At 40.6% G+C, this 26240-nt stretch overlaps 1 protein-coding gene across 7 annotated transcripts in view; it reads right to left on the bottom strand.

Moving 5' to 3' along the window:
• Rbp6 (RNA-binding protein 6) overlaps positions 1-26240 on the bottom strand; it is a 194505-nt gene that overhangs the window by 123459 nt on the left and 44806 nt on the right. For all 7 annotated transcript variants that reach the window (XR_011418872.1, XM_044393782.2, XM_070216000.1 and 4 more), the window contains exon 4: positions 5681-5762. Coding sequence is in view for 6 of the 7 variants with exons in the window: in XM_044393782.2 (XP_044249717.1) it covers positions 5681-5762 (82 nt within the window). In the remaining variant the exon portion in view is untranslated. The remainder of the gene's footprint in view (positions 1-5680; positions 5763-26240) is intronic.

Below are 26240 nucleotides of genomic sequence, written 5' to 3'. Positions count from 1 at the left end.
TTTATAATTCATTTTATTATTATTATGTAAGAGTGCGGTGCGCAAAGCAATTACAAGGGAGTGAGTGATTAGGGGAGTCTGTGGGGATCATAAAAATATTCCTTCCTTTATTCTCCACGTTTTTTTTCGGGGGGCTGAGTTTTTCTTTTCAAACGAATACAAACATAAAATGCGCATAAAAATGCGCGGGCAGAGAAAGCGCATGAAATAATCAACAGTAACAATGGCGGGGAAAAGTGAAAGAGTGGGCTTGGCGTTGACAGCATCCAAGTGTGTGTGCACTGGAAATAAAGGATATTTTTTCATTAAAGCTAATATTTTTCCACGAATTCCTTACAAATGTATTTTAGAAACAGTAATCCGAATTCCATTTCGTTCTATTTAATTCTATAATTATGAAATCATTATAAGCCATCATTTATTAAAGCAGTCAAACATCACTAATTTAATTTGGGGCTAAAACATATAATATTAAGATATATACTGATCAGTAGTAACGTTTCAATACATGGTCTTTCATTTTTACACCTTTCTAGAGGGAAACCCTTTGGAAAATGGAAAGTATTAAATCGATCTTGAGTATTTTCCACCATTTTTTGCCGTGTGCGTGTGTGAGTGACATCTCAACCAGCTTGGCCGATGACTGGGATGTCCTAATGGTCTTTTGCCTCCTGTAACTGACTGATGTTTGGCACACACACTCTCCCGCACACTCACACTCGCCCGACGACGCCATAATTAATGATGAAAAATTGCTACCCACACACTCACCCACACACTTGGACACTCAACATATGCAACAGCGGGTGGAAAAGGGGGGGGAGGATGGGGGAAAATATAAAGCCATTTGGTTTTGTACGCTGGAAATTAACATGAAAAGGGCAAAGCGCAGCTGCCATTCGCGTTTGGCCGAATATGTGAGATCGGTCCAAAGTCCAACACCCCACTCCAGAGTGGTCAATGCCAGAAGGTCGCCGGAAAACAGGAAAAGTCCCCATCCGAAAAAAAAACCCCACTAAACACATAAAGTGGCGCACTAAAGCTGTGAGCTCGGCAAAGTGATTAAATTGAGTTAATTATGTCCACCGAGAGAGTGTGCGTTAGAGCAAGACAAATACGAGTTTGAAGTTGTACATAAATTATTACAAGGATATTAAATGCGGCGCACAAAACAGGGGGATTACCCAAGTATTAAGTGCATATTATCAAAGGCCGTTAAATGCCAGAAATAAAACATTTCGCCTGTGTGAAATTGCTTTAATCAACCCTTAATCTTCATTTGCAGCAAACACTTTGTCTTTGTTAAATCTTCTCAAAAGTTGTTTTGTTTTTTATTCCGAAAATATTTCTCAATTCTCATTTAAAACGCATTTGGCAGCGGGGAGTGAGTTGCCATTTCGATTGAGTTATGTCGCGAGAATTTGCCTTGTGAAATCGAACTTCTATCAAAGTTTATCAAAGCCAAAACATTTAATGGCTCTGCAAAATGTTTCCACCATTTTTTGTACTTTGCTTATCCCTTTGGACCAGCCCGCTTTTTATTTGTATTTTGTATGCAATTTTTTTTGTTAACTGGTAGTATGTACGTATGGTGGCCCGGCTCTTATCTAAAAACCCGTTAAATTTATTATGCAACATTGCGCGCGGGTGGAAAATGCGATTTCTCATTCGATACAGATTCAGGTAAACATTCGCCGTGTGTGTCCGGCAAATAAATAAAAGCGAAAATTTTCTGCTGGCGCGTGTAACGCGAAATAAAAACCGAAAAACATTAACAAGCGGCGGCGAAAAAAAATGTAACTTAATTGCCAAACACACACACACAAATACACGCACACAAAAGGGTGTTGTGTGTGCTGTAGCTGTGGTTGTGTTTTCCGCGGGGGGCTTTCCGGGGGTCGGAAAACGGAAAATGGGGGCGGACCTTTCTGCTCTTGGCATGCGTGCGCCGTGCGATATAATTTATGTTTCAATAACTTTCGAAACTCATTGAAAAGTCGCTTATGTTTGCTTCAATGGCAGCAGCAACAACAACGTGCACAAGAAGAATGCTAAAAGTACAACAATAAATTGTTTGGATTTACTTATGCGAAGGAGGGAAGGCGGTGGGCGGTGGGCGGTCGGGTGCTGAGTTTTCTTTAGCCGGCGCTGCCATTTCCCATTTTACTCAATTTTTTATTGTTGCTGCACTTGAGCGACCCCGCTTTGTCTTCTCACCCGCAAGAAAATTCCCGCTCAACTTGCAAAAGTTTTTCGCTATTTTCCCTCTCATTCTTTTTTCTGTGAATGTGTTTTGTTTGCCATTTGCTTTCATTTTGTTTTCCCGGCTATTGCCTTTTTTTTTGTTTTTGGAATTTTTCCTCCTTCTGCTACTGTTGTTCATTTTGTGCTCTTAAAATTTATTTGCAAGTTTTCTAATTTGTACTTCACTCCATTTTATTGTAATATACAATCTCATTTGAAGTGAGATATCTCAGGGCATCTATCTAACGCAGGAATACACAAGTACAAAAGGGAAAGGGATGAGTACAGTGAACGAAATGAATTTAATTTGTATTTACCCAAAAATATGAACAATATATTAAGCATCGAAACTCTGACTAAATTTTTCAAAGGCGATAAAATATTTGTAATAAATATTTTATTTATGTATTAATATTCTATTTAAGCAATCTTCAGAAATGCCTTTAAATTTAAGCTGCTTTAAAATTACATTTAATGTGTAAATATTATCACTAAGAAGTCCAATTTTTGTACCTATCATAAGAAAACTCTTAAGAATGGTTGTATAATAATAAAACCCCTACCAGAAACCTAAAAAAACGATTTGATGTTATGAGGTTCTAAGTAGGCCTGCTCTAATTTTTAAAGTGTCTTTCTCCCTCCCACTCATGTAACTTTAAGCGATATCCCGGTTTATTTCGATTTGGGAGAATTATTTAAGTTTATTAAGTCGCAAACTGCTTATTGCTTTCTTTCTCGAGCTCAGAGAATTTCCCAGAGAGAGAAATCGGTTTTACATGGTAAAAACAATAAGTATTTTTAATACAAGAACTTTACCATGCGCATATCGATTTGATCCTAGCGTGTTTTCTATGTGTAGACATATCTTTATTACTTATCCTGGTTAACCCGTTTTTTCGCCGTGTTGCCAGTTAGCGGAGGTGGCCTATAAGTATGCAATGCCTGCTGATGGCTGATCCTAGCGGCGTATCCTTGTATCCTGTTTCGGGACTGGGGCGCATATTTATTAACCACACTGTTGACTCTCGCTGCGGCAACTTTGCGTGCAGCTTGTTGCTCCTCTCTGGGCACCCTTTCGTCCTCTTTATCCTTCCCAGTCTTCCGGTTTTGAATTTTGTTGTCGCACCTTCTCAGGAATTCTGTTTACATTTATTACTTTGCGCAAGTTTAAGTGAAAAATTTCCATAAACATTCTTTTAAGCGACATAAAGTTTTTATTAAATTTTGCTAGAAATCCCTGACACGATGATATCAGGCAGCACAACGGCGACGGCAACAAATAGAGCTGCGGAATTTACAACTACCAGAGGGTAGAACACCTGCCACCCCGAGCTGCCGCCCTTCAAGATACTTTTCCCAGGGTCGGTGGTTGTTCACCGTGTTGGGGGGGCGTGCGAAGAGGAAGTGGGGAGGCGAAGTGCCAACTGTTTTACTGTTGGCAGTACGAGATACTGCTCCAGCTTCAGCTGCACGCAGTTCATAAAAATTTTGCCAGCCAACATGACATGCACAAAGGCGAAAGGACACACGGCTCCTGATCCTGCGAGTGGAAAAGAGCCGGGCAGAGAGGTAGAAGGAGGAATGCAGGAAGGTGGCATAAACTTTCGTCGCTTGTTAACCTGAAAGCTTCGCCGCCACTCCACTGACATTAGATGAAATTCAATTAAAACAAAGATATATTTCGTTGGACAAATTCCAGCAGGAGTTGTTTAAACCGGGCGAATAAAAAACAAGAGGGAACGTTATAGTCGGGTGCCCCGACTATCAGATACCCGTTACTCAGGTAAAGGGAGTGCGAGGGAGATGGAGATAGAGATAGAAAACGTTGATCACGCATAACTTTTTAACGAATGGTCCGATTTGAAAAATTTCTTCTACATTTCGATAGGTATTGATAAACACAATAAAACTGCATTTTTACTTTTCCAAAATATTAAAATTTTTAAAATCGTATATAAGCGATGGTGGGCGTTAGAGGGGGCGTGGCACCATTTTGAAACAAACTTGCGCTGCGTAGGAATTCCTAGAATCTGCATGCAAAATGCCAATCTTCTAGCTTCTATAGTTTCCGAGATCTCAGCGTTCATACGGACAGACGGACAGACAGACAGACGGACAGACGGACAGACGGACATGGCTAGATCGACTCGGCTAGTGATCCTGATCAAGAATATATATACTTTATGGGGTCGGAAACGCTTCCTTCTACCTGTTACATACTTTTGCACGAATCTAGTATACCCTTTTACTCTACGAGTAACGGGTATAAATACCAGAAAAAAGGGACTTCCGCGCATTGTGTATGCGCCCCATAAAACGCTTAATTAGTGCAAAAAGAAAACGGAACATAAACACTTGCTAGTTGGGCAGCCTTCAACTTTCATTGTAGAAAATGAAAATAAAAAGTTTTGAATAACGAGCAGGTGGAAAATAGGAATGGATTCTTATAAATAAAATACACAATAAAAGTTAATTTGCCTAACAAAAAAAAGATAAGAAAAATTGAAAATAGCGCTTAAAATCCCAATAAAAAAACTTTTTAATAAAATATAACATAATAAACAGCTTAATTTCTCGAGTAAGAAGGCTGTATATAATTACTTCCGCCGCTGAATGGTCTTACATTTTATTTGGTGTATATTGAAATTGAAATTGACTCGTTTAAATGCCATCTCATTATTCATTCTGTCCGCAAAAACCAGCTAATTTACGTTAAGCATTTTTAAATAAGGTCAAAGTACAGGATTGGACGTCGGGGTGGCATGGGTATTGGCCACGCTCAGCCAACTGAAAGTTGATCGAAACCGCAACAAATGACAAACGTTACGGGAAAAATACACAACACAGAAATACCCACACACATGTCCACAGAAAACGGTGGCAGGGGAGGGAAAACGGAGTAATAGGTAGAGGAGTAACACAGAGGAAAAAAAATAAAATCAATGAAAATGAAAACCAATTAGCGGTTAACCAAACTGTTCAAATTTGGAAATGGATGCAGCCGTGCATGGCCATAAACAACAACGGCAACAAAGATGGCAGATGAGTGATAGAGAGGTCAACAGAAAGGTAAAAGGTTGCCGGGGTTACAAATTTAGTACACGAAAATAGGAAATAATTAAAATCAGTTCGAATTCGGAAATCAATTCGGGTAGAATGAGGAAGAGCTTTTTGATTCATAAATCAAAGGCAGTATCTAAATGGCCTAGAAAAAGATATTAAAGAGAAACCAAGGAGATTTGCAATAAAAATCCCTTCAATAAATGTAATTAAAATATAGTAAATGGAGAAATAAATTATTTTTTTTACATTTTCTTTTTTGAACAACAAAATCTTCCATCTCTATTCTTCAAGTATTCCATTCCAAATTCTCTGTATTTACCCAGGAAAATTCTTTAAAATGTTTCAGAACATCCACCCTTTATATATAGCTCACCTGGATCTGCGCGTCGTGGGATCCTTCATGACCATAGCCTCTGAGATATCACCGTATCGTCCAAAATAATCGCGTAAGCTCTCTGAAAGAAAGATAAACAAATGCAGTGAATAATCAATCAAAGCAGGTTTATGGAATGTCTTGGGGTTACACTCAAGTGCGGCCATCAAAATCACGACGCCAAAGTTACTAATTTTGTTATGCGCTTAATAAAAGTAAACCGAAAACAAAAAATAAAAGGGAGAAAAACGAATTTCGCGTGATGCCCAAATAAACAAGCTGGTTGGGGTCGCAAAAACTTCTTCTCCCTGCCAACAGAGGGTCTCCCCCGAATACCCCGATTCCACACCCTTTGCATACGCAACTGGACATTATTCACATGCATACTCGCAGGATACACTCTAATAAAATATGTTAAATTATGTAATTTAAGATTTTAAGATTAGATTTTAAAACAGATAAGTTTCTTTCATATTTTAAGGATACGATCCATACAAATTTTATTAGTTGTAATTAAGTTTTACCTCAAATATGTCAAGGTATAATTTTTTTTAAATTATTGATTCATTTTTTCAAGTTTTAAAATTGTCTAAAAATACCTAAGAACGGTCAAGAATTTTTCACAAACTATACACTTTTGAATTTTTCAAGTTTAAAGGTTTTAAATATTTCTTTGACTGTAAACACACACAAAGTACACAGACCACTTCAGACTCGCTGCTTTGGTTGCCAGCGGCAGCTGTTGTCTGCGGTTTTGCGAGCTAATCTGACTCTGACTCCGGCCGGAGGATGCGATTCCGGACTGGGAAATAGGGGATGGGAGCAGGACTCCGTCCGGGTGGAAGCACTTCAGCGGCACGTACGCACACAAACGCAACACTGAAGTTATTTCAACAAAATTGCCAGACAAACGGGGAACGGAATGGGGAAGGAGCCGCACGACAGATACCAAGGCTCGTTGGCTGCGATTTAATGCAGCAAAAACAAGCAAAATAAAACCGATAAAGTCATCTCTCGCCCGTCGGCTGCTGTCGGAGGAACCCTAATCCAGTCGAGTGTCGACGCTGGCGTCATAAATTCAAACTACAATAAAAATTCAATAAAACAAACGATTTTGCCGCTCACGCCGCGTGGCCAAGACGCTCCGGCCATAAATGTGGTGCGAGAAATCGCACCAGGGAACCAGAAGCACCCACACCACCATCACCAGCACCACCGCCGCACCACTACGCCGTTCCAGAAATCGCAGCCCCGCAAGCACACACGCACCAAAAACAAAGCTAGAGCAACTAGTTGCGCCTTGTGTCGATGCAAAAAGCCACACTTAAACCAAAAATATCGAAAAAAACTGAAGTAACAAGCAACAATATTTTATATATATTTTAACTTTTTGTGGATAGTAAGAAATATGTCTTAGGTCAGCTATTTGCAAATAGATCTCAAGTTCCTTTAATTTTTTATCCTTATCCGATGTTTGAATAAAGAAATACCTATTATACCTATTTTATTCATCGCTTATGAAATAGTGCATTTTTAAGACGTCGACATCTATAGCTAATTTCAAAAAATGTTACTCAATAACATTAACTTTACAAATTCCCAACCTAGGCAACGTTTTTTACGAGTGTATGAATAATGTGGGTAGAGAAAGGGGTATGGAAATGGGGTGGAAAATGGGTGGTAGGGGTGCGGACGGGTCCACAAACACTGGCAGACAGTCAAGTGGGGGCAATGCAACGCAAAACGCGAAGCTCGTCGCGTGATTTACATAAGTATGCACAATAATTATGAACAATAAAAAACAATTTGTTTGCTTATGACAGTTTTGGAACCATAAATAACAACAGCAACTGGCGCAGCGGTTCGAGTGGCATGTGGATGTGGAAAATGGTATATGGTAGATGGAAAACGGGAAAGCGGGACCGAGTGTGTGTGTGCGTGTGCGGCATGCAAATTGATGGGGCAGCCAAAGGGTTGCGTTCCATTTCGTTACGTTCGTTGCGTATGTGGCGCTGCAAAGTATGCTACACTTTAAAATTTAATGGGCAATTGCCCCTCAATGTCCTTGGGCGAAGAGTCGCCGGCGGCGGGGGGCAGGTGACACTATTCTACGGCATGACTTGGCCATTAGTTGAAGTTGAGGTGTAAATAAACCAGTTGGAGTCACCCTGCCCCATGGCTGTGATTGAGTGGGTTACCGGAAAAGAGAATTCGCAGTTCATTCGTTTTGGTCGCTCATGAAGTTATAACTGCCACATCTAACTAAAAACAACTTTCCTTAAGTCGATTTAACTCAAAACTTATTAATTGAGGTATTTAATAAGTAATAAATATGATATATGATTAAAAACGTATTATTTAGTTTACGTTTCTAAGATTCATAACTTAATGTATTTGTATTCTTCACTTATAAAAAATGTAAGTATTTTAGTATATTACTTTTAAGTTCTAATTATGGGTTCACCCAATAAACTACAATTTGCGAACAACCATCTTTCATAAGAGCTCCGATTTATTTTTGATTTACACATGACACTCCTCGCTAAAACCAGATTCCCGGTGAAATGCCAAAATGAAGTCATCATCAACGTGTCAATCAGTGTGCTCTATCCCACTTTTGGCGCACACAAAATTTCAGACACGGGCCATACCTTTCCGCCCAATTAACCCTTCGCCGTTTCTCACAGTGCACCATCCCCCTTCTGTTTTGAAGCCCCCCTTTCTGTCATCCAATGCGACGTTCAGTTTTGAGTGACAGCTGCAAAGTTTGTTTTGCATTTCATATTTGCGAGCTCGTCTGCATTCCACGCTTAGCCCCCTTTCCCCACACTTTTTGCAGAGCTCAGTGCCAACTGTCACTTGACCGGCCAGAACCCGCCTCCTGCCACGCCCCCGCTCCCAAAACCAACATGGCCAATAGAAAAGCTGGCAAACAAAATAAATGTGTAAATGTGAAGAAGCAAAAAACTGGTGGAAAAAAAACAGCAGGGAAAAAAGGAAATGGTCAACAAATTAAAACGCGGCAAAATAAAAATAAAATTAAAATTTATTTGCTACCCAACGGCTGGGAAAAAATAAAAATAAAATAAAATACACATAACAAAAACGGAGGGGCGATGAAAGGAGGGAAAGGAAAGGAGCAGCGACAAGAGCGAAATATATTGTAACGGGCCAAAAGCCAAACTTGGATTTAATTAAAATGTTTACCACAGTCATTTCATTTTCATAGCCAGCAAACATAAATTTTGAAGAGGAAAGCGTGTGCGAGTGAGAGTGAGAGGGTGCGGGACCGCAGAGCGAAACAGCTGCAAGAAAATGCCAAAAACATTAAAGTTACCACACCATGCTAACGCAAAAGTGGAAATTTTGATTGTTGCATTCTGGGTATGGGTTTGGCAGAAAACAATAAGCGATAAACAAAATAGGTTCAATCTGGAAAAGAAAATGGATTTGCAGGTAATTAGTTCAAGCAGGCACACACAAACACACTCCGCAAGCAAATTTATCCCGAATCCATTTAGTGGGATTATTTATAAGAAAACTCTTTGGCCCCCAACCATTCCGCCCAAGGCAATCCGTTTTGCGGTTGCAGGCATATTAACCCCTTAACGTCCTGGCAGCCCTTAACCCCTCGCCGCCACCCAGCCCCTAAAGGTCCCCAATAGGCCACCGCACATGTTGTCAAAAGCACAATGCTGAAACCATAAATTTATGTGCTTTCTATTGTTTTTGCCAAAGAAAGCGGAAGTTGTGTGCTCTCTGCGGTGAGCTTAGGGGCCGCGGGGGGCGGCAGGGGGCCTTGGAAAATGGGGGAAAACTACAGAGCAGCAAAACAGCAACAAAAAACAGAATGAGTGAAAAAGGTGTGCGCAAAGGGATTTCAATCAATTGTGAGGCGAACTGAGGCAACTGGCAGCCAGAGCAACAAAAACTAAAGCTCAGCTTCTGTTCCGTTCGGTTTAGCTCTGCCCTGACCCACACTGAGAGAAAAAATTAAAACTTTAATTTCTTTATCTCTAAATATTCCATCTGAATTTTGTTTTTATTAAACAAGTATTTATGCAAAATAAAATAAATTATTTTTTGTAACCCTCTTGGACTTTTATATAAATAGATAAGGAAATACATTTTTAAATGGCATTTATGCAACATGAAAATTCTATTATAATAGCACATTTGCTACTTTTTTAGCTACTTAGTTAATTTAAAAGCTTTTATTGATTTCATAACATATTAAAACAGAACGGTTTGCAATCCTTTTTTCGCCCAGCGTATCGTTTTGTTGGAAAACGCAAATTGCTATTTTGTCTGAACAGCAAACGAGATGGCAATTCACTGGAAGACTGGCATACACAGAACGAGTCAGAAAAAGACGGGGCTATAGGGATGGAGAGAGACGGGACGATGGGAGCAGTAGGGCCTGTTGTAACACATCCCGGTCGTAGCATCATTTTTCATGCGCTCCAACAACTTTTGACAAAGGTCGGTCAAGCAAGTCTTAAAAACTTTGCGACAAGACAACGCACGTTCCGTTCCAGTCCCCCTTTGACCCCCTCGGAATCACCGCCCTCGAAGGCCTGCCTTTCGCTTAGTGAATTACGCCGGCTTTAAGGGGTTAAGGCTGAGCCCCCGAGGGCTACGGGTAACAGTTGTCGCTGTTTGCTCTTCGCCCTAAGCCGTAAATAATAATATTTGGACAAGTTGCCCGGGCGAGAAATCAAAAAGAGCGAATGTCCGATGCTCTAGGAAATTTTTAAAATAAATGCCTGGCTTTTCATGGATTTTCATTTTAAATTATTAAAAGGCGCACGATTCTTGTTAGTTAGACGAGTGTTCATAATTAGCATTAAAACTTGAACTCTTTTAGCTATGATAGAACTATCTAAAATGTATACAGCTGTATAAAATAAATAACCTTAAACACAACATTTTTAAGAAAACAATAAGAAAATCAAATGCTGTAACACTATCATTTGTGGTTAAAATGGATCCACAATAACCCACTTTGATCTCCTAAAATAATTCAAAACCTTCTTTAATTACAAACATAACAATAGAAAACTAATTGAAACACTTTCAGACCTGGCATTTCCAAGCTCGAAACTCCATTAAACAATTACACAGAGATAAGACCCACTTTGATCTCTTCACCTAATCTGGGCCCGTATAAGGAGCAACTGTTTTAATTATGATATGCTTAGAGGACTCTCAAGCCCCTTTTGAAACTTTCGCGGTAAACATCTTCATGCATATGAAAGTAAGCTCTCTGATTTCGGATAGATAAATATATGGCAAAAACTTTCCCATACCCTCTGCGAAATCCTTCGCCCACGCAAAATCCCATAACCCTACTCAATGGCTCAAGAATGGAAAACTTGTTTACAAGCGTCAACATTTTCACCTGATCTACGTAGAATGTTTGCCCAAGTTGCTGCGATTTATGGCAATGGCAAGTCATAGACTTATGGATTGCTATAACTTGCAAACGGCACTTACCATAATTGCATTGGATATTGGAGATTTTTGGGGGGAAACTGGCTGAGTCGGCAACTTTGAATAATTTATGTGAGCTGCGTTCAAAGTTGAGGCGCACAAATTAAAATCAACGCACCAAATGATTGATGAATGGCCGGGGTAAGAGGACGAGTGTTCCGTATCTGGATCCGCCTTTGTTTCGGGTCAAGTCATTTAAATACGGACAATGGGTCACCGACGCAAGGTAGGTAAACTCCAAACTAAACAGAATGTCAAAAATCAAAGTCCAAACTTGATGGAAAACAAAGGCCATAAAGTAGGCAAGTTGAAGAAGCGCTGGTTAAACAAAAGGCGGTGAAAACTTTCCACGCACACAAAGCCAAAACTTTCGGAGCAGAAGGATAGTGGGCTGGGTTTTTCAGGGGGCTGTTCTTATCTCTTCACGACACAGGGTCCAGGACCCAGGGCAGCATCAAAAGCATGCTAATGTCCAGCCCTGGCCACAAAACGCCCACCACGTAAACAACTGCGCACAAAAGGGGGCCAGAAGAGACAAAGATCCAGACAAGAGCCGAGAAGTCAAGCACAAAAAGGGTCAAGATGGTCCTGGGGGGGGTTTAAGTTCTCCTCCACGCAGGATATGCGACGACTGCGACGACGAGGACGACTGTGAACGCATACGAATCAATTGATTTGGGAAAGTGCGGCTTCAGGACGAACCGAAGCAGGATGAAAGGTCTCCTTCTCGTTCTCGGTCTCGGTCTCTCACTGAATGCAAAGTCCCAGCTCGTTTCCTATTCCGTCTCTGCGCTCGGACTTTTTTGTTGCCAATGCAGCCAAGTGGAATAAATTTCCAACAGTCAAGGTAAATCGTCGTGGAAATCACTGAAAGCAAATTAAAAAGTAACAGCCAGGAGAAGGGCAAAAGGATGACCAAAGTCAGGTGAAGTATGTAGATAGATATGCCACCACTCACTCAATCACTGGAAAAAAATTAGCTGTTCAACTTTCCCTTATTGACCCTTTTCATATTTTTTAGATAACATTTTTGATTTAAAAAATATTTTTTCTTTTAAATAATAAAAACTCAGCCAATTATAAAAACGAATATAGTAATATACTTTCAAAATATTCCTGAAGTCCTTTTTAAAAAGGTATATGTTCGTTGTAAAACTACGTTCATATGATACAAAACAAAAAGGTTCTGATAATAATGAATGGCTTAGGGCCGGTTTCTCGAGTCCCTGTCAAAGTCCCTGATAGCTATCTGTTCGAAAAACTTAAATACCAGATAAACTGTTCGTAAAAGCAAATCCGCTTTCTCGACTGCTTTAATTTATCTGAACGAGAAACAATTACAGAGTGCTGTTAACGCACAGAATTGTGCTGTGAAGCGCAAAAATGGCATGCTTTGATTATTTCATCAGCTGTTTGGGTATAATTTAAAGGAAAAGTCAGCTGTGATTTCGTTTCTTCTTCATAGTTGGCTTTGGGAAATCAGCTGTCATTCTATCGAGTCGAAAACGCTTAACAGGGACTCCGAGTCCCTGTCAAAGTTAGCTCTCACATTTATGCTCGAGAAAGCCAAAATGCCTTAGCAGGGACTTTATCTGTTCGAGAAATGTTAGCCGGCACTCGAGAAACCGGCCCTTAATAAGTTTCTTTTAAAACAGTTTTTCCTATTTATTTTATGTGAAAATATTTTTTACGTAAGAAATATGTTTCTCTCACTGCTCAATGATATATTTTCTATATAGAGAGACAGAGTCAATAAGGATGATGGGGATAGAGGAACAAAAGGGTCAAGCGTTCGACGCAATAAACCAAAATGCGACTATCGGGCCAAAAGGAGGCGGTGCCCGGAAAGATGGGGGAGCTCTAAAGGATTTCCTTATAAATTATTGTGAATTTATGCGAATCATTTCCAGTTGGATTGCCGCCGCGATGGCGATGACGCAGCCCCCATGGGCGGGGGAACAGGAGGAGCAGGGGGAGCAGGAAAGCCGCCGAGGATTTTAACTTTATAATTGAATCCATTACTTAAGAACGTGCGTCCAAGATTTCGACGTATTAAAGTGTTGGCACCCCCTCCTATCGACTCACCCCAGAAAGGCAGCCCCATCCATCCGAGGAAATCTCTACCGCTGATTGCCAAGGGTAAGGCGAGTTAAGTTCTTGGTTTGTTGGCTACACAAAAACCCCGAAATAAGTTTTAATTACGGGCATATGATGGTGGCCGATAATAATAATAATAATAACGGCAAGCGAGCGCACGAAACGAAACCGAACCGAACTGAAGCAAACGAAACGTTGGAAAAACTTTTGGCGCCCCGGCAACGGAGACGGACTGAAAAATTCTATTATAATTAATAGCAGAAAATTATGAAATTAATGCAAAGCAACAAAAAACGGAATAAAAAAAAAAAGAAAACGCACAGCAGCTCAGCCAGAACAGCAGCCCGAAATTGGATTCATTAAAAATTGAAGTGGGTTTCGTGGCAGGGCCGAGCAGAAAGTGTGCTCGAGCTTATCCCAAAAACTTGGAATGCAGCGAAAGGGCTGCGGAGGGTCGACCTCAAGAAGGCCCGGCAATAATTGAATCTCTTAGGTCGCTTTGGCCCCAAGTCGGCATAGATTTCTCCAATCACATTTCAGCTGTTGAAATGTTGATGAGGGACAGATTAGAGGTTACAAATTTGACATTCCACCGAGCGGATAATCAAGAAATAAATTCGTCCGAAGGGCAGTAGAAAATAATAGAGTTGAAATCCTGGCAGATGTCTTTTTGAAATTTTTAATTTGGTCCTAGAATTAAGTCATTGTTGCCACAAAAATCTTAATTTAATACAATAAATAAATCGAAATAGTTATAAGTATAAGTATAAGTTATAAGAATTATAAGAAATAATTATACAAAATTATATAAGAATGGTGACAGAACACAAGTTTAATATTTACCATGCAATTTTATGACTAAAATACAGAACCAACCATTTACATTAACTGTACTCTAATATTATTATTTTGGAAATGTAATTCCCAATCTTTTGATGCTATTTTAATTTTATTTATACATATACATTAACTTTAGACATCAATTATATTTCAAATTAAAATCAAATTAATTTTAATGTGACGTATGAAAGCCTAAATAATATGCAATTGATTAACATTTATGAATTGATATGTATGAATTTAATTAGCACAAATTAAAGCCATGATTGGAATACTAATATTCTGTTTAATGTTTGTATCGCAATAATAGTTTCTAAACCTGATCAATTTAATTGATTTTCCAGACAGGTGTCAAGTATCAATGTACCAAATTCGTTGAGAGCTCTTTATATCTTGAAGCTTAGACTATTCCATAACGAGATAACATCCTCTTTACCACCTTTCATTTCATTTTCCAACCGGATTTTCCCTCACTGGGCTTTATTTTTTGTTGTTACACGCAATTTTTCATACTAATTACCAAGCAATTTAGTTTTGTGTTTACACTCGCTGGCTGCTTGCCCAGTTGATTGGCATTGGCAGCGGCAGGTGGCCGCCTCATTAGTGGCTTAACTTGCTATACAAAATGTGTGGCACTTATGGCAAACAGAACTGAACAGAGCCCAGAAGTGGTGGCAACATGAAACATGAAAAAGCAGCAGCATCAAATTGACACTTAACCGGAGAGGCAGGGTGGCGAACTGGAGGAGGAAGGCAACAATAAGCAGCCACACGTTGACCAGCTGAGTGGATGGGGAAATGTGGAATGGGAAATGGGAAGTGGGTCCAAGGATGGGAGTTGCAGGAGCGGCAGGAACAACAGCATTACCAACTGTGTAAACAAAAACGACGGCGTCGAGGACAAGGCAACGTCGCTCACATACACACGTGCACGGAGAAAAAACGAGCAGTCATGTAGGCTGATCCTGAATTTCCAAAAATTAACGAAGCCTAAAGTCACTTGAACGGAACTTTTGAGTAAAGGCATGTCCTCCAAAAACAATTTGAAAATGAACCGCTGATAACAACTATCTATCAAAATTCAATAGTCTTCTTTTGTTTCGATTCTAAAATTATTAAATTACATTCGTATTTTTCAGAAATGCTTTGATTTGCTTGAGTTTCATTTATTTAATTTATTTTATAAAAATCAATAAGCAATTTATATATTTCACACAGCTAAACTAGTAATCCAACAGTTCTATCTGAATGGACATTTCAAAATACTCATATTTATTTAAACATACTAATGTCAACCATGTATGTATATAAAAACTATAAAAAAATTCGAGTTTCACAAGTGATATTCCTCTAATTATTGTAGATATTTCTCCCTCTGCACAAAGTGCGAGGAGAAAACGGGCCGGGGAAACGACAGCGACAAAGCCTGCCACATATCAGTCAGAGATGAGACAGGGACACAGACAGAAACGGAGACAGAGAGCCTGAGCCTGGGAGCCCGAAAGCCGGCGAGAGATCCTTTAAAGTCGACCCGGGCACTTGTTGGTGTCCATAAGCTGGCTGGGCAAACAGGCAAACAAACCCAACTAACAAGCCATAAGATGACAGCCTGCCAGTGACAAATTGTGCCAAATCGAAATGGTAAACAAATGCCAGCCAGTGGAAGAGAAATGCCAACGGAGAACTGCTCTGGAAAAGCTGGGAAACAGAGAAGCGGAGAAAGCGACAGATCTCTGGCCCGAATGAAAGCAACAAATATGCAAATTTTGCACATCTGCTAATTTGCTAAGCTGAAAAATAGGAGCAACAGGATGGGGATGAAAATATTGATGCCGAGCAATCAAATGTGCCACGGGGCGTATGCGCAATATTTGGGGAGGCCAGTGGAAAAGTGGCCACAGATCATAGCTCACTTCGGTCCACTTTGTGCGGCATTAGCTAAGCAAATAATCATTACATTTTCCATTTGTTTTTTGAATACATACATATTTATCTGTGTGTGCTTCTGCTTTATTTTCGGTTGTTTTTTTCGGGAGTGTATCGATAGCCCCGCAAATAAAAATCTCTCACGCATTCCCAGCACGTACCACATGATTCCCACCCCCAAACCCTCTCATCACTCGGCCCCCCACTTGACGAGCAAACAGCTCTTGAGGCATAAGCCACCCCCCAGAACCCCCCACCAGCATCAGGCCACCTCCTCCCGCCCTTGGAAAATCCCCCGCAGTTTCCTCCATTTAAAAAAGTATCAATTTCATTGTTACGCGAGCTCGTTTTTTCCCTGTTCCTCTCTCTCTTAGTGTTTTGGTTCTTTATTATATGGTACATCCTCGGAGAAGAGTCTTATGAATACCATAAGAAGCTGATAAAGAATAACACAGTAAAGTGAAGTGGCTACAGACTAAAGTGTGGAGGAGATTATTGAATAAAAATCAAGCACTTGAGTAAGAAAAACTTTACACAGGAAATTATGATTATGGCAAAAAGCAAAGTAGCAAGGGATAAAAGAAAAAGTCTATAGAAAATATTGAATAGATTTTTTTTGTAAAATTTGACTTGCTAAGAATAAGTTTTCATGCCTAAGAAATTTAAATAAATTTAACTAGGTTCTTCATTAAGGAAGTGAAATAATAAATAGGAAGTTTCAAGGAGGAGGCAAATTAATTAAAAATGAAATTCAAATTTTCAATACTGAAAATATTTTTTACGTACATGTAATTGTTTGAAAAAATATGTCCAAAAGCTTTTATTAGGGACGAGCCCCGAAAAGGGTCTTAGGTAACACTTTAAACAATATCCACTAAATCTCCCCTGTGAGGGTAAACAATATTCGACTTTTGTCCAGTGATTTCCCGATTTTCTCATTTTCATTTGACTGTGCAAAGTGAAATAAATTTTGAAACGGCAATTGCACGAGGGCCCATGGCAATATTAGATGAACATTTTCCGCAGGACCCCGGAAAAGGAGGAAAAGCAGGGCAGGACAACAAATTATTGCCCAGTCATGACGTGAGTTTTCATTCGACTTTGAGTTTTTGCATAAAATTTCAATAAGGCCAAGTAAGCAAATGAGTTTTCTTCGAACCGTTTTTCTTTTTGTTTTTGTTTCCCAAGTCCCCTACCCATAATATCGAAGTAGATAAAGTACCAATAGTTTGTTTTAAGACTGTCCCTAGTGTCAAATTGAGCTAATCAGGCTCAGGTTGTGCCCGGGAAGTTATCGTAACTGGGGATAATGCATCATTTTGTGGTCAAAATGGCAAAAGCGTTAAGTTTTTATGGCCAACGACTTTTTGGATGTAGACCAAAAATAATCTCCTGCTGTTTCAGACCGAGTTTGCTTGTTTGTTTGTTGGGAGTTTCGCTCGTTTGCTGTGTATTTTATTTTATCGCTGTTGGCAGCCAGACCGAAGGCAAACCGAAAACCAAAACAACAATAAAACCAGTCAAAAAGCACTCGAAATGCCAAATGAGTTGAGTTGGCCCCGCCCACCTTTTGCCTAATGGCCAACCCCGCAAGCCTCTCGGTGGGCGGGGAAAACTCAGGCTTTCCCTGTGTGAGAACTCACCTTTTGCAATTAATCCGTGGCTGGAAAAACCGTCGCCTCCGACGCCGCCTTCGTCTATGTCTATGGAAATTTTTGGCCCAAGTAGAGCCTGAATTTTCCACCTTCCGCCCCCCGCCGTTGTGTTATCTTCGTTTTTCATAAACAAAATGGGAAAATCTGCTTTGGCTGCCAGCGGGAAAAACAACAACTTCCAGCTGCAATTTGGCAGCGTTTTGCGGCGCGGATTTCCCCGACCCAATGCCAACTCCCAGAAGCCCTACCGCAATTGCTACTGCCATTTTTCGGTCTCAAGTGACAAATATTAGAGGAGTCTTTATCGCTAATTAGACTTTGTAGCCGTAAATCTGTTGTCATTTGTTGTGCTTGCCATTTCTGGTATTTTTGGTCGGGCGAAAAGGTCCTGCTGTGCGAATGCAGTTTGAAGTTTGCCAACTGATGCCGGAAACATTCGAGACTCCAAGGAGTTTGGGCTAAGAAGTTAAGCCTGGGAGCTTGAGAGGCTCACTGCTGAAGGAAGCGCCAAGGGAATAGGGATCAGGACATACACAAGTAATGGCCTGGAAGTGACTTTTAAATGAGTTCAGAAATTGTCACAATATGATCGAAGCACTTGAGTTGCAGAACTCGTTGCCTTCATATATCCTCAGGCAGCTAATGCAACAGAAAAATGTTCATTAAATTTTTAAAACATTTTTTTTTGTCATTTTTATTTAAACGATGTCATATTTTTTATACATAAATAGATTCATAAATTATTACAAGTTACATTATTTGGTATCTGAATTTAAAATTTTCATTCTGTTTTAGTAGCTGGTAAAATATATATGGAAATCTGAATATTTTAAATTTAAAATTTCTTAAGAGTGTTGGTTAAAAGATTATCAAATTAAAATAAGATTACTTGGAAATATTTCACTGTATATTATACCAATAAAATTAGATTTAGGAAATTAACATTAGGAGTTATTAAATTATTATCCAAATTATTTTTAATATTTCAGTTTCCTTTATTTTTTTACAAAGCTTAAAACTATCGTTGAAACATCTAAAAATAGATAGAACAACTTTTTGACTCTCAATTCACATTTTATTAACTTATCAGAGCCAGTAATACCAGAATTGTTGTACTGTGCCATCATGTTTATTTCTGGTGCACCACAGGCGGCAATGGCAGTGGCTAACTATGGAAAACAATGGCCTTGGATTGCATCCAGCTGCCATTTCGAGCGGATGGCAGACGAAAACGATTTCTGCGGATGCGGATTCACCAGCGAGACAAACGACAAGCGACAGCAATGGAGACAGAGGAGGAGCAGCAGGCTTTCTACGATTATACGAATTTTTTATGGCACATATGAGACTAATAGAGATTGGGAGGGGGCGTTTGCGGGATGAGGAGCGGAAGGAGGAGCTGGAGCAGCTGGCGCATGCCAAGAAACGAGCCGAGGCCAGTGGCAATTTATGCGGCTCAGTGTTGCATTAAATGTACAGTGAAATGCTTGAGTTAATAAAAAAAACAAGAAGTATAAAAAACAGCCGGGCGAAACCCAAAAATAAAAATGAAAATGAAAAGGAAAATGCGAATGAGAATGAAAAAGGAGCCCAGGCCCAGAAAGAAATCCTTCAGCCGCATCTAGCTTGAAGTGTGGCCGGAAATGAAGCGTCCCCATTTGGAGGTAATAAGTGTTTTTGGGCTTTTGTTTCTGACATGCCCATGATGAAGTGGGGTATCAAGGTTTCGTCGTGCAGAATGCGACCAAATGGGGATTTATCTTTAAAATAAACGTGATCAAAATGGATTATTGGCAGTGGCTTTGATGACAAGAGATAAACAGAAAGCCAATCCATTATGGTTACCAGAAAAAAGTCACTAAAAATGTTTGTGCTTATAGATGTTTTAAATGGAATACAAATTTTTTGAAATTTTAAATTATAAATATTTTTGGGACTGCTCTTCTCTCTAACTTTTTAACTTCAGTGGTTAAAATTTTTAGGAACCAACTCTCTCTCTCATTCCAAACAACCCTACACAGTAACTTTGCGTCTAACCCTTTTCCCTTTTAATGGGAATAATCCAACTGATCAATTCCGTTGCTCCCGTTTTTCATTCCGTGTTTCTTCGCTGCTCCGGAATTATTCTCTGAGACGAATCGTGAACGAATCCCGGGCCTAACCAAGCGCAACCAGAAACTTAGTTAACATACGCACGCACACACACAGTCGCACACAGCTCACTTTCCCCCGGTGAAAGTGTATGTGGCATGTGTATGATAAATAGCTTTCAATTTATATGCCTCGAGGGCGGTCAGGCCAAAGTTTTTGGCTCTGGGATTGCGAGGGAAACGGGCGAAGACTTAAAGGTGTTCAAGGGTCATTTATCAGGCAGAGCGGTAACATTTAGCGCTACCTTCAAGCCCCCGAACACCCATACCCACATGGGTGGCAGGATGTGGAGGTGTGTCTAAATATACCTGTGTATATGTCTGTGCGGCCAGGAAATTTATGCCCTCCGTCTCCAATGGGAGGCTGTCTAGGGATGTGCAGGGGCGCCAACTCCTCCGACTAGTGGAGTATTCATTTCGATCTGAAAGTGAAAATCATTTGCAATTGTGGCAGTTGCCAGTCGGCGACTTGTAATGGCTTCGTAGAGCGGTCGAAATTACTTTAACCCGCCAGCTGGGTCCACAACTAACTTCTCCTACTGTTTTTTGCACAGAGAAAAATAAACCAAAGTTGTAGTTTAAAATCGAGTGAGAACGGTGGGTGTCGAACTGGCACATCTGTTATGGCTGGCAGAAAAATAATTTATTTTGTCATACTGAATAACGAAATCAAACTTTCATAGATTCTGCAGACTACACCAATAAATAAGAAAATAAATAGTATTGAAAAATGCATTTAATTAGTGTTGATTAATAATTAGAAAATTGATCAGATGAAATATATATTTTAACCGAAAAAGGATCAAGTATAACATTACATTATTTAAAAATGTTTAGTTCGTAGAGGAAAAACTCTTAAAAAGGGAATAATATTTTAACATTTCGTATTTTAGCAATTTATTTTAAAGTTTTTGTTTGTTATACAGAGAAAGTAAAAAAAATAGATAGATAGACAAATATCACTTTTTTTGGACCTGTGTAACTTCTTGCCCCGCCTGCCTCTCCATTAAATGAGTGAGTAAATGTGTGTAGCTGTCGACAGGTGTGCAAGTAATTACACTCACACCCATCATCAGCAGCCATCGAAGGGGGCTGTTAGTTGAGGGGGGCGTGGCACGGCCTGGCCTTTGCATACCCGGGCACACAATTTATATTTGCCAAAGCTGCCGCTGACGCTGATGCTCGGGCATCAGGGCTTCAAGGCAGACAGGCAGTCAGTCAGGAAAAATGGTTGCCATTTCCTTGGTCTCGTCAAAATTAATTAATTTGCAGCGCTGCTGCTGCTGCTGCAGCAACGACTACGTCGGCCGACGGCAGCAGACTTAGCTTCGCATTCCATCTATCCTGCGGTTATGCCTTAGAAAGCCACCTCTCAGATCCCCACCCACACACAGTCCACAAATCAAACCGAGCAGGCAGCAAACGATTTACACTGTCCAACAAGATGATTGACGGTCCGAAGCCACTGAGAAAAATTACGCTTTTAAATTGAGTAATTAAACTTAAAGCAAAATGTTAGCCAGCCTCTGATACTAAGGGTTTTCTACTGATATTAAACATCCAGAAGATTCGATTAGATTTGAAGGGTTTAATTGTGAATAATATCTCATTATTTCTTAATAAATCATTGTAAATGGTTGGAACAAATATATTTTAAAACTTATTTTTTAAACACAATAAAAAAGGTTTTCTTGAAAATCTCAACTTTTGTACTATTGATTCAATTTTGCGTTTCATTTTCATTCTTCAAGAATACTTAGCTTATTGCTAAGAATCAAATCCAATGTTCTTCTATTGAGCTACAAAGCAATTTCATAACAAAAGCCGGGTGTTATATGTATAACACTTGGATTTGTATTGGAAACTTTGTTGCCGAGTGAAATCAAATCCTGGGGTCAGATGCTATTGATTACCAAAGTGCGAGCCAATTGAATTGAATTTGTGCTACAAATCAAGTAAGCAACTTAGCAGCTAAACAACAACAAAAACGGCCCGGGGCACAACCACCATGCCACCCCCCTGCCTCTACGTCCCTGTCAATAGCTGACCCCAATCAGAGGGGGCAAGACACGCACACACAAACGAAACATGGACGTGGGCGAAGGGGGGCAGCAATCAATTGCAAAGAATGCGGGAACAACAAAAAATGCGAAACAGAAACAGCAGGGGTTCGGGGGTTAAACCTGTCTTCAAAGGCCGAACACTCCACTACCCTTAAGAATCTGTGGTTCTCTCGGCCTTCAAGCTTATTGCCATATTTTAATATATTTTTGGTTTCCAATTATATAACTTTAAAGTTGCCAATGAGATTTTATTGATTTATCCCTTAGATAAATTTGAAACTTTCTCGGAATTTTAACTTGATTTTATTAGGTAAATTAAATAATGGTATGTGTGTCCAGAAAGAAACTAATAAATGCATGTATTGAGGAATAACATAAACTGCATACCCTATCAAAAAGAAAGGGTGACAAAGAACGGGACATGGCTAAGAAGAAAATCGAAGCAGGAACAGTGCCGGATCCGCTCGCTTTTTGTGCTTCGACTGCCCCACGTGGCAGTGAAGTGCAGCTATAAAATACTAATCCGCATCAAATGAATGCTACATCAATCTTGTGTCGGGCGCAGGCGGTGGCGGTGGATGATGCGTCGCCAGGTGCGTGAGGTGAGGAGTTCGGGGACAGCCTGGGGACCTGGGGAACCTGGGGAGTCAGCACAGCAAGGACAGCCAGAAGCCATCAACCATCCGCCGAAAAGGATGCAGGATGCACGAGCGAGCCAGCGACGACGAACTGGTGGCAGGCGCAACTTTAATTTTGTTACTAAGCCCGGACTGGGACAGCGAGGGTTTTCAAAGGGCAAACCGGGGAAATGGGTGCACAGAAAGAAAATGTATAGAAACAGGTTTAAAATTTGCCATATATTAATTTAATTTTAAATAACAACCAGTTATTAAATTTGATTAAAACAGTAAATATAAAAATGTAGATAAAATATAGCATTTGTTATTAAAATATAATAAAAAGAATCTGCTTTTGTCTGTAATTTTTAAGCTCGACTTTTCTCATTAACGTTGTTCAGCATTTATAATCCTTAGGTCCATACCTCCGATAACCCTGAACAAATGCCAATACAATTTCATTCGACTCTTAGGACTTGATAACTTTAAATCGCTTGTATATTCAACCGCTTGCTAAGCTAGAAATGGGCTTATTGGCTTAGATCGTTTCGATCAGAAATCCAAACTGCAGTTACAGTCCAAAACCCTAAAAATATTGCACAGTGCTATTATATTCAGATATTTCTTTCTCTGTAGGGGAAGCGGTAAGAGCGACGACTGTGGCAGTGTCGGTGGCAGATGCCGTGGAGGAACCGCTCAAAAGTCATTTCCGCAAATGTTGTCGGCATCGTTGTCGGTGTCGCATCCTCGCTTCGAGGATTGCGGATTCCGGAGGCAGGAGACAAACGGGCAGCAAAAACTAGGGATTAGGGATTTGCGTGCACATAAATGAATTTCGTGTACGCATGGGCGGCGGTAGGGTCCTTGAAGGGGGGGAGGGGCTAAGGGGCGCTGGCGGGTTGAGTGGTTGAGCAGTAGGAGCCACCTAAGCCCTAAGCAGCTGCTGCCGCAACAGTAAACGTTATCTACACACGTGCAACGTGCAATGTGCAACATGCAACCAATGAGCTGGCCCCTCATTTTCCCAACCCCCCTAAACCCCACACTTCCCTCCCCCCGGGCGCATTACAATCCCTACCACTATCCTCCGTTCTATTCCAGCCCCATCGTCTGTGTTTGCATTGGTGTGCAATTGTTGGCATTACGTGCCACTCTCGATTGCCATTCAATGCCAGGAGCAGCAGGATCCAGCTTTAGGACGGGAATCCTCGGCACCGGCAAAGGGATGGTGGACGGGGACGAGGACTTGGATGGGCGGAATCCAAAGCCCACGCAGAGCCGCCAACTATTGAATTACTTTCAACCTGCGACTGAAGATTGCACTTGAAATAGGATTCACAGCTCACTCGCTCTCCAAAAGCTTCAGATTTTCAATTTCCGTTTCCTTTTTTGCGCTTTTCCAGCCCGCCAATCCCACTGCCCCCCGCCCCATTCCCCTTTGATCTGTGCGTCTGGGATTGGGACTGGGACTGGGATTGGGTCCTCCATCTTTTTTCCCCCGTTTTGTTCATGTCTAAGCAAATGGAATAAGCGCGCTCATTGCTCGGGCTGGTTGCCGATGGATAGATGGATGGATTGATGACACGGGGGCGGATGCGGAGATGCGGGGATGGTCGGGTGCACGGATGGATTGATGATTCCCGCCGAGAAACTATGGAAACTACGGGCATGCCCTTCGCAAGGTTCTCTGCCAGAGGTCAAGAGGTTGAAAGGGAAAGTTTACACCCCTACCTTTTTTATCCAAATTTTTAGAAACAAGAAAAGGAACGACACCATTTTGATTTTATTTAAGAAAAATTACAGTATAAATATTTTAATTAATTAAAAACAAGGGGAAGTATATTTTCTGCGGAAATGTGTTATTATGATTAAGACATGATTTAAAAAAAAACCTTAGACACGTTAGAAAAACACAACTGTAAACATATTACAAAAATATTGACATTTTTTTCTTTACAAATATATTTTATTTAAGGCTGCAGGACTTCAGTTTTCAGTGCCATTCTTTTCCATTAAATTTAGTATTGTAATAAAACTAAATAAAAATGTTTATCCAATTATACTGTGTCTATTTTTTCAGCCTATAATATTTACGGTAACTATTTCTCACTTTCCTACACCATATTTTTTTCCCCAGCTAAAATATTCATGGTAGCCACTAAAAATTCCCACTTATTTGGCAACCGGAATCGCAGAGTTTTTGTGACGACCTGGCCAGAAAAAGTGAGGGAGCGTAGTCGATTCACAGTGGCAATGTGGATGGTGGCAGCCAGTGCACGTGCATCGGAGCAGGGTGTTGCCACGGGCAACTACTACCCCCTTTGCAGATCCACTTTCTCCGCCCTCCATCCACATAGCCCTTCCCAGTCCTCCAACGGCAGTACATCAATCCTTTAAGACGCAACATTGAGTGCCAATCAACAAGTGCGTTCCATCTTGGACTCAACCTGTGCTGAAAATTCCCCGCCCCTTTTTGCACCACCCCACATGCAACAGTACGCTGAACACTTTTATTGCTAACCATTTCTTTCTTTTCCCCCATTTTTTTTTACTTTTTTTGTGAGGTATGGCGAATGTTCTAGCAAGGATTTGTACATACATTTGTACGCTCTACACACGTTTTCAGTGTGGGGGTGAGTGAGATAGGGTGGCAGAATCGGATTGAAAAGAACTCGGCACGTATTTGTCACGTATTATATATTTATAGCAACCAATGAACCGTTGAATGCATGGACAGACTGCAGGATAGGATGTTGAATGCATAGAATGCCTCCCTGGAAAGTGCCCCTCATGCTTTTGGTCTCCCTCCTCCTTTTGGACATTGCTCATACGCCGCGTGTACTCGAGAGTTGGGCTTAGTATAAATTGAATATTCCTGGGGCTGTCTGCGGCACTGGGAAATTAATATTGGCCACACTGAGGCTGAAAACAGCATCTTACGTAGAAAACTCCAATATTTGTATAATTTTCTATGTAATTAAAATTAAAATCATAGTTTCGGAATACCTATTGTGTTTTTATTTTAACACATATTTATAGTAAAAAAAATTTGAAATGAAAATGCTTTGAGCACTGTAAACCTTTCAATGTATTTTACAATTTCCAATTATGTTGGTGCCGATTTTCAAGTGCAATATCTGCTTTAAAGACGTTGTTCTTATTTTCTCTGTGCATGACAGAACAGGAGAGTTGGCGAAAGAGAGATAGAGGGACAACCATCACAGTTTAATTATAATTTTAATCACTTTTGCAGCAGCAGGAGCAGCAGCGACGGCGGCGCGGAAATGAATTTTATGAAGCGTGCTCCGAACTGTCGTGCCCAACATAAACTGTTGTCAGTTCCTGGGGATCTGTGGCAGGAGCAGAAGGATGTGGGCCAGCAGGAGCAGGAACGGGAACGAGAACAGCAGCTGGAGAAGGGACAGCCGACTGTCATGTCAATTCAATTTATGTGCTTCCGTGCGCGGCGACAAGTTTTAGCCAGTTCCACAACGCCCCCACCCTCCCCCTTGATCCCATGACATTTCAGCCAGCGGCACTTTATGTACATCATCATCAACACCTTTTGCCAGGCACCATTTACACGCCGTCGTCTATCCTCGTCTCTAAGTCTAATCAGCCCAGACAGCCATCAGTCGAGGCTTTGCTATCTCTTTCGGAACATCTCTTCCCGTCTCTTTCCCCGTACTCCCTGCATCCCTTTCTCCCTTTGCTATTGT

This window comes from Drosophila takahashii, chromosome 3L, assembly GCF_030179915.1.
Source record: "Drosophila takahashii strain IR98-3 E-12201 chromosome 3L, DtakHiC1v2, whole genome shotgun sequence".
Classification (NCBI taxonomy): domain Eukaryota; kingdom Metazoa; phylum Arthropoda; class Insecta; order Diptera; family Drosophilidae; genus Drosophila; species Drosophila takahashii.
Note: the sequence above shows the minus strand (reverse complement) of the source record. Positions and strands in the feature narration are given on the sequence as shown.